Source organism: Apium graveolens, chromosome 5, assembly GCF_009905375.1.
Source record: "Apium graveolens cultivar Ventura chromosome 5, ASM990537v1, whole genome shotgun sequence".
In the NCBI taxonomy this organism is placed as follows: domain Eukaryota; kingdom Viridiplantae; phylum Streptophyta; class Magnoliopsida; order Apiales; family Apiaceae; genus Apium; species Apium graveolens.
In genome coordinates, this window is record NC_133651.1 from 134,118,150 (window position 1) to 134,127,677 (window position 9,528).

Here is a 9,528-nt window from a genome sequence, read left to right on the forward strand (position 1 = left end):
TTCAAAATATTATCTTCTTGTTGTGCTATTATATATAGAAGAGATTAGCCGAAATATCGTTTTCTATTCTTTTCACAAATAAAACATTCACTTTTAAATAGTGCAAGTATTCTTAAACACAACGGAAAAAAACAGTTAAAAATGGGACTGGTTTCATATAATTCCAAGAGGCCAAAGTTTGAAGCCTATATGCTTGAGAAAAATACGAATATCAGTCAAGATTAAGTTCAAATTGATCAACTATTCGAAAATATTAGTAACATGTTAGAGGGAGTGATTTTACTTGATAGCTCCATCATAAAATTGTAGCAAGCAAAAAGTTTTTCAAACAGTAGGGTTGATAATACACCCATGTTGAAAACAGAGGCCCGACAAGCACCCATAAACATTCAAGAACCCCCTGAATTTACTTTTATAAAGTGCGACTCACGGAGACACGTGAAAAACTTGGGTGACCCCAATATCAGCGAGTACAAATTTAATTAGCGATGAGTATAAATTATCCAAACCGACCGAAACTGTCCAATCCAAACTGACCAAACCGAATTTTACGGTTTACTAACGATTTGGTTCGGTTTCGGATTGATATTTTAAAAACCGAATTTTTTCGGTTTGGTTTCGGTTTTTAACTCCAAGCCGACCGAAATAACCGAACCGAACCGCATATTTAGAATGAAATATTAATATACATATATTAATAATGTGTAATTAATAATAAATTTATAATTTGTAACATATGTGTAAACTAAAACATATAAAAGAATTAATCTTAATATTTTATTCTAAGATATTAATATCTATGTATGTGTTATGTTTTCATTATTTTTATTTTTATTCAATAAAAATATGAGAGTTGATCACATATTTCTCGTCTTCCTAACTTTTGTTAATTTCTCAAAGTCATAATTTTTATATATTCTTTTTGAATATGATTATAATAGAAAATATAATTCTATAATATGAGACAAACTTTCGATTCTTATTTACAAGTTCAAGTTTAATTTAATTTTTAACTTTTTTTTATAGAAAAATGGTTAAAACCGAAACCAAACCGAACCGAACCGTTTTAAACAGATTGATTTGGTTTGGTTTTTTTACATAACGATTTGGTTTCGGATTGGACTTTAGGAAAACTGCTAATTTGGTTCGGTTTGAACCCTCCAAACCGCCCAAACCGACCAATACTCACCCCTAAATTTAACCCTAAATTTAATACTATGCAGGAAATCTGCATTCTCCCATCACAGCTATTGGATAACACGTATTTCGGAAAATCACGTGTTTTGCAATATATTTCACACGCGTAATTATGTTTCTGATACGTGCATCTCTGATCTTATAGCCTGTAGGCATATTAGATACATTTTGATAGGATATTCACAAATAAAATTTTATTTTGATACTTGTGTATTCTGTAAGATGAAAAGTTGCAAAGTAAATGAAAGAAATTTTGGCTAACTAATAACTATACAAACAACAGGTGCATCACTGAAGGAACTTCCTAAGACCTCTCTGCAAGGCAATGTCATCAAAAACTGTAATCTATATCTGATATGTTTTGGGACGTGGACTTCTTCACGAGCTGTTCATGCTCATTATACAAATCAAGGTTGTCACAAGGTGCAGGGTACACGGAACCTATTACTCGACCTTCAACATATGCACACTGGAATATATGCTGCTTGTCTGTGGTTCCCGCTGACATATCCCGGAAAGTGACATTTCGTACAGGAATGTCGTCACTTCCCTGTATCCGGACAGGGACGCGGACTCCCTTCCCATGGATTGACGAGTAACTTATATCCTGAAGCACTGGGAGAGCCCTGGGGTCGAATTCTCCATTTGGGTGTTCATTGTAATCTGTCTTGATAACAATTCCGACCCGGACATCTTCAAATGTAAGATTATGATAGGTGATATCTCGGACATATCCTCCTCTCCCCGCAGCTGTCTTAATACGAACAGCACGTCTTGAATTCCAAAAGAGGGCATTCTCTACCGTGACATTTGACACTCCACCAGACATCTCACTGCCTATTGATATGCCAGCACTGTTATATGTCAGCCAACATAGGCTTGTGTTATATTGGAAGAAAGATGTACGGGCACTAGAAACTGGATAACATTTGAGAACATGAAAAACTTGTTTACACACATTTTGTGGTCTTTGAAGACTCGAGGCTAAGTTCCAAGATATTCAATAATGCTTCAAAGTTCAAACCTTCATCATCTTGTGATAGATTTTAAGATATCATGTATACTGGTAGAGAGAAGTCACTTGAGATAACATTCTTTTAGGGGGCACGAATTTTATGATTCATTTTGTTTCTAAAAGGTTTCCTGTCAATTTTATTTTAATATTTGAGCCAATTAAGAGTTTGATTCTAGCTGTTGTCCTGCTAATGCGCACATGTTAAAGACAGATGCCACTAAGTTTTCCTAACTTAATGCCTGACACTGATGCAACAACAAAATGATTCATGCACGAAACTAAGTTTAAATGACAAAAATTTACCTGACCATAGAGCGAACAATAAGGTTTTGGATATGAATGTTCTTTGATGGACGCCCATACGAGATCCCATATTGATCCCAACCACTCTTTATAGCAATGGCATCATCCCCCACACTTATGTAAGAGTCCTCAATTATCATATCTTCACATGAATCTGTTCTGACCATCACAAAACGGAGGAATAGCATTCAGCAACCATTAAATAAACTAACTTCTTTCATAGTACAACACTTCTTTACTTAAGAAAATAACTTCTGCAACACTTCTTTTACTCTAGGAAAATATGAAGAGCTTCTATAACGAATTTAAGAGGCAAGCATCTGGTAATACTGTATTTGCAGACATCAATAACAATATCAATTAAAGCCTAACGCTCTTTTAGCCTTAGAAATTGGTTTCCAACAACTATTTCAGCAATTGCAAAGTAATAGTATTCGTTCTTTGAGATACAAACTTTATAAACAAAAAGCCACGACTAAACAAGTAAACAATGATCTTCTCTGTAAAATGAGCTAATTAGCTAAGAGATCATGGTAGCTAAATGACAAAATCAAACATTACAACAGACCAACATAAATTACTTACCAGGATCTATACCGTCAGTATTTGGTGCTGCAAAGATTGGAGCTAGGATTGTCATATTTCTAACTGTAATATTCTTGCAGTCATATGGATAGAGCGTCCAAAAGGGAGAATCACGCAAAGTTATATTAGAAATCAGAATGTCGGCTGACCACATAATTTGCACAAGCGGGCCTCTTGTGTGATTTAAAAGTTTTTGTCGACATTTTTTCCACCATGATTGACCCTGACCATTAATAGTACCATTATGCCCTGTTACCAAGAGTATGAAAACATAACTAGAGGTTCAAAACAATTAATCCATCACATTATAATCAATTGACTGATTATAATTATCTTATTCACACATGTGCATGCACCTAAACACAAACATAAACGCTTAAGAGAGGATTGAAGTTTGAACTTAACACAATAACAGATACGTCTCTAAAATAATCTTCATTTATCAGGTTCTAAGTGGCACAGAGGAATCCTATCGTAAGTTGAATGACGTTCATTTTAATTATCCAAATGACCGAAAAAATTGCCAAAAAAAAGAAGAAGATAGCTACAAAAAGAGTGCATGTACAGGCAGAGTGAAATTTTATTTCTTGTTGTAACCTAATCTGCAAATCTGATTCCTTGATCAAATATCATTAAATTTACTGCAAATCATTAGGCAACGCAACAGACAAAAATGCTTGTTCACTAGGAATGGTTGATAAATTTAAGGGCAAGTACATTCTTGAGGTTTAATACCAGTGCTGTATTTGGTCGGAAGGAGTGGATTGGGATTTAATTAAACTTTTAAGTAGACTTCTATGAAAAAGGTTATACCTTCATCTGTGTCACAAGTCCAAAACAGCTAAATCTTCCGATTAAATTATATACATACATCGATTTCCTTCCGACCACTAATAAAATGTACATCTCTAACCGCTAATTGGTATTCGCTCTTCCTTTAATTTCCTTCATAAATTTGTTCCAGCTCAACCTCTACTCCATTCCTTCCAATTATAACTAATTGGAGCCTATTATGTTTGAAAATAACAGATGTCAATATTTTTCATTATCTTCCGGGCTAAGGTACTTGCTGCAACTTGTAGAATAATAGGTAAATATTCTTTAAAGAGAGATGGTTACAATGCTGACCTGTAATGACTATATCTTTGAGATTCTGCCCATGTATCAAACTGCCATACCGGGGACCAGGATGTTCACGCCCATATCCATACGAGGGCAATGGAGGCATTAGAGGCCAGTACTTCTCATCCTATAGAAAATGGAGATAAGAAAGCTACATTTTAGAAACATCATCGTACAAGCTTGACAGGCACTTTATCCATAACACGTAATTCTGATACAAGAAAATGCATGTAGCAAAATGAATGCATTTAATACTTTCCTTTATAGAATGGTTTTACCAATTAATCAAAGCAAAGGTTACATAAAAAAAATTCCATCCTCAATCCATAATTTGAAATTTAGCCAACCAACTGCAGGCACACTCATTGCTAAAGCCTAAAGCAAACATGGTTCAGCTTCCTCTATTAACTTATTATTATATCATTCTTCTACACAACTACTTAAAACAGGTTAAATGACAACTATTGTAATTAGCTAATTTAACCTAATTTGATTTTGATCTACCAAAAAGGACATCATCCGAACATTCATATTGTATACATTGATAATGCAGTTGATGCAAAGATGGAGAAAAAGTAAAACGTTAAGTAGAGGAATTTCAACGGTGGTCCAAAATTAAGCGCACCATAAAGTTATAGTTAAGCTGATGTAAAAGAGCTTTATACTTGGCACTAAAATTGCATAATCAACATAGTTAAATTAAAAGCACAATATGAGTAAATCCTGAAAGCATAAAAGGGGACTCACATCAATACCAAGTATAACAGCATCTTGATGAAGAAACAAAGTCATATGACTAGTAAGATTAAATGGCGCCGTTAGCCATTTCCCTGCAGGCACATTAAGCTGACCTCCACCTTTCTTCGCAAGCTTTGAAATCGCAAACACACCCCTTTCAAAAGCCTCAGTGTTCAAACTAACCCCATCACCAATGCCACCAAACTCCGTCAAACTAAACACCGCCGGCCGGAATTTCGGCAAGTTTTCGGGGAAAACTAAAAACCGATCAACAACATTTTGTCGCCAGAAAAACACGGAGAAGAATGCGAGAATCCATAGGAGTGTGAATAGAATTCTGTGGGGTGAAAAACAGGAACTGATCTGTTTGAAAAAACTGGGTCGGGTCGGGTTTTCGATTCCGAGCATTGGACAAAAATTGGGGTTATGGGTTGTTGAGGAAATGAGATGGAGCATGTGGGAATGATGTTGAATTGGATTTGATTTGAGTTCATGATGATGATGATGATGATATGGAATTGTTAAATTAGGGTTTGGTGAAAAAGGGGAAGTTGGAGGGAGGGGCAATGTTAGTTGATTGTGGGACTCCGGAGTACACTGGAAGGCAAGTTATCGATTTTGAATTTTAAAATTTCGTAATTTGGTTTGGGGTTTTAACAATGATTTTAGAGTTTTTATTTAAAACTTTAATGGAAATATGAAATCCGTTTTCTGTAAAAATGAATTATAAATATTATAATATGTCAATATTTGTTAATAGAACTGGAATTGATTTACAATGTTTTAAATTCACGATTCATTTATATATATATAATTAGGTGAAAATATCGCGCGTCCGAAAAAATAATTTTAATATAGTAATGTGCATTATATAAAAATTCTCCTTTCTTTTTTTTCTTCTTTTTTTTTTCACATCAGAATAAAATGAGGAGACATTAACTTTAGTGAGAAAGATGAAACCTTACAGTTTTTTATGGTTTTTTATTTTTATTTTTATTTTTGCATTTTGCACATAGGACACCAATGAAGCACCTGACCCTTGCTGTCAAACATGACCTTTGCTGTTAAACAAACACAATCAAATCTTCTTATGATGAAAAAGGGCACGCTATATTTGTTGAATGTACTCTTATCATTTAAATTAATACACGTCAGCTCTCATGCTTAAAATATGGTTTAACCTAATGTTGTCATATGTTTTTTATAAATATTTTTTATAATAAATAGTATACTACTTTAAATAATTTTTTTAATATTATTGAATTATTAACTAAAATAAAAATTATAAGATTATATTATAATAAACTATGCTAAATTTAAAAATTATATATATATGTAAGTAATGTTTATTAATTTTATGTTTTCCATTTATAAATATGTTATTGTATTTATAAATGTAATAATTTTTTATTTTATAATATTTAATTTAAAATATTTTCATAAATATAAAAAAATAAAAATATTGTCATTAAATATTTTTGATTTAAATATATGTTTTATTTTCAATTGTATTAAATATAAATAGCTGAAATTAATTTTAACTGTATATTTAAAATTAAAATTAAAATAATATTTTAGATATAACTAATTAATATAGTTAATACGACTGGAGCATAAATCCTTACAGTTTCAACAAAATTTTAGCTAATGATATTTTAGCTAACAAGTTTACCTAATGAACTTAGATGCTCTTATATATATTGGATACGACTGTAATGTTTCAAATTCCAAAAAATTATACATTCTACACTGCAATAATGTATGTCAAGAATATACATGCTGGTATTTAGCACAGGACTTTTTATTGCATTACCTTTACGTTTCAGCAATCAAATAGTTATCATTTGTAGACCCGATAATTTTGGACACGACACGACTTACACGACACGAAAAAACACGAAAATTTAGTATTTGTGTTTGTATTTTTAGTACACGACACGAAAGTACACGGATACGAAAATACACGATCAAGTGTCGGTTTTGTGTTTAACCTTCGAGTACACGACACGACACGAAGTATACGACATAAATGAATATTATAATTGAATTTTAATATTTTTTATAAATATATGTAGAATTATAATAAATGTATGCATATTTATTTTTAAAATATTATTTGATTTTATTATATTGTATAGAATTGAGATCTAAATATATATTTTATAATTTTTTTATCTAAAAATCTTATATTTTAATTTATATTAATATTAAATTTAATATATATTAATATTCAATTAACACGACATACACGACACGAAACGACACGAAACGAAAATACACGAACACGAATGTACACGAACGCTAAACATGTCGATTTTGAGTTTAACATTCAAGTACACGAAACACGAAAATACACGACACGAAAGTATACGACACGAACGAATTGTCAGGTCTACTACTAAGGGCACGTTTGAGATTTCTTAAAATATGTAACTTCTGACTTAAAGTTGAAAAGTGTCGTATAAGTGACATGAACTTAATAACTTATAAGTTATTTAAGCGTTTGGATAATTTTAATTATAAGTTACTTATAAATTATTGAAGTGTTGGGTAAATCATAACTTATAAGTTATAATTGTTTTAAAAAAAATTAAAATTTTAATATAATAATTAAATACTTGAATAAAAATTTCAATTTGACAAAATTTAAAACACAAATATTAAAAACAAATTACTAAAAATGAAAAGGTAAGGTTAAAAACAAATACAACATTTACCTAAAATCCTGGAAAATAGTACTACCTCCGTCTCCCTCATTTTTTTACATTTTTTTTCAAATACTTGACACGTATTTTAAGACAACTATAAAGTATAGTTCCAAAATTCATTTTAAAATTTTTTTTTTTGTATAAAAAATTAAACATTATATTTTTGTTTAGAAAAAAATTAAAAAAATTATGCAAATACATTTCATAAGAGTATTAAAGTGTGTATCGAGTCTCCATCCTCCAATATAAAAAATTAAAGAGAACAGAAGGAATAGTAGTTTTGAAGCTACTGGGTTCGTAGTATAAAAAATTAAAATACTAATACAAAAATTGAGACATGAATATAAAATTCAAATGTAAAACTTCACCTTTTATTTAATAAATTGAAGAAAATAAAGAAGATAACAAAGCTTAATAGATAAATGACAAATGAAAAGCCAATGTTAACAATCCTAACTTTTAGATTTTGAAGTAAAAAGGGGTAAATAATCACGTTCCCTTATTTTGCCAAACAGCCCACCCAAAACTAAAATGGGCTTTTGGCCCAGAAGACATAAAAATATGAGATGCCAAACATGCACTAAGTTATCTGTCGATCACCAAAATAATTTAGAAAAAATGACAAAAATAGCATATTTTTGAAAAAATTTAACAAAAATAGTCATTCTGAAAAAAGTGGCCAATTTTGGCCGATTGAATACGTTGGGTATCCCAATTTGTATAAGATACTCCACTGATAGTTGGGTATTTCATATATGGGATACTCCACTGTCAGTTGGGTATCTTGTATAAAGTGGATACTCCACTGACAGTTGGGTATCCCATCGGCTAAAGTTGGCAAACTTTTCAGAAATGAGTTATTTTTGTCAATTTTATGTAAAAATAGGTTAAATTTGTATTTCACCCAATAATTTATATAGTTGATTAATTCATAAGTTTCTAATCTAAAGCATTTGTACCTTATAAAACTGGGCATTTTAAATTGGGTAAAACTGTTATTTATTCTTGTAAACATGGTAGTGCATTCAGCAGCATTCAACCTCCTAAAAGACATTGTATATCATCATTCTTTTTGGAACCCTAAGACCTGACAACCACAAGGCAGGGGAAACATTTTTTAACCGTAAACATATTGTATCGCTTTTTGTCATCAAATAATTTTTTAAAACCTATATTAACATTAATAAGAAATTGACTGAACATACTAACATTAAAAAGAATTGCAGACCTTAACCTGTATGGGGCAAGTTGACATTGGAAAAAGTGTTAAGCCTGCTATCAATGATGCTCCTTGTTCTTGATGATCACTGTTGTGGATAAAAAACTCAGCTTATTATTTGCTGTATTTATTACTAAGATTCGGGAGCTCAAGGCCTTTAATGGCTGCTCTCGTATTTCGTAGCTTAATTCTGCCTTTACGAGATGCCTACGTATCTCTATGAATTAGAGAATCAAGCCAAAAAACGTAGTTCTGATGTGTGGGGTGAGGCCCCTTATATAGATGTTGGGAGTCCTTTAATTGGACTTGGTATAGGAGGCTTGGTGGGCAAGTCTCATAATTAGAATGGACTTTGTAGTCCTAGATAGTAGGAAACTGATTCCTTATCCTTTTAGGTCCCTTTGAAGCTAATCTGTAAGGATTTATATCCTTATCGGGACTCTTCTCAATAGCTGATTTTTCCCTTATTAATTAATTACGAAATTAATTAATAATCAGGGTTTTTGGGCCTTTTTTGTTTCATCAGGCCTGATCTGGTCCATCAGGCCTGATCAGCATGTTAACCTTTCTGGTCTGAATGTCATACATCTTCTTATTGGGCCCAGCAGCCCATACCTTACAATATTTAATTATACAATCAG

The 9,528-nt window shown here is 31.7% G+C and overlaps 1 protein-coding gene across 1 annotated transcript; it reads right to left on the reverse strand.

The window, feature by feature from the left end:
• Positions 1 to 1,357: 1,357 nt before the first annotated feature.
• On the reverse strand, positions 1,358 to 5,569 carry LOC141724518 (putative polygalacturonase). The gene is made up of 5 exons (XM_074526686.1): positions 4,970 to 5,569; positions 4,229 to 4,349; positions 3,101 to 3,349; positions 2,516 to 2,669; positions 1,358 to 2,051 (listed from the first exon to the last, which is right to left on the reverse strand). Exons 1-5 carry the CDS (start codon positions 5,414 to 5,416, stop codon positions 1,529 to 1,531), a joined length of 1,494 nt encoding a protein of 497 aa, XP_074382787.1. The 5' UTR covers positions 5,417 to 5,569; the 3' UTR covers positions 1,358 to 1,528.
• Between the last annotated feature and the right edge of the window lie 3,959 nt (positions 5,570 to 9,528).

What these genes read in the sequence shown, in the direction of transcription:
- LOC141724518 (XM_074526686.1), bottom strand. Translation starts at nt 5,416, where the DNA reads ATGCTCCATCTCATTTCCTCAACAACCCATAACCCCAATTTTTGTCCA. An exon ending in CAAAGATATAGTCATTACAG is followed by an intron (nt 3,350 to 4,228) that starts GTCAGCATTGTA and finishes TCTTGGTAACAG; the next exon opens with GGCATAATGGTACTATTAAT. An exon ending in TACTGACGGTATAGATCCTG is followed by an intron (nt 2,670 to 3,100) that starts GTAAGTAATTTA and finishes TGGTCAGAACAG; the next exon opens with ATTCATGTGAAGATATGATA.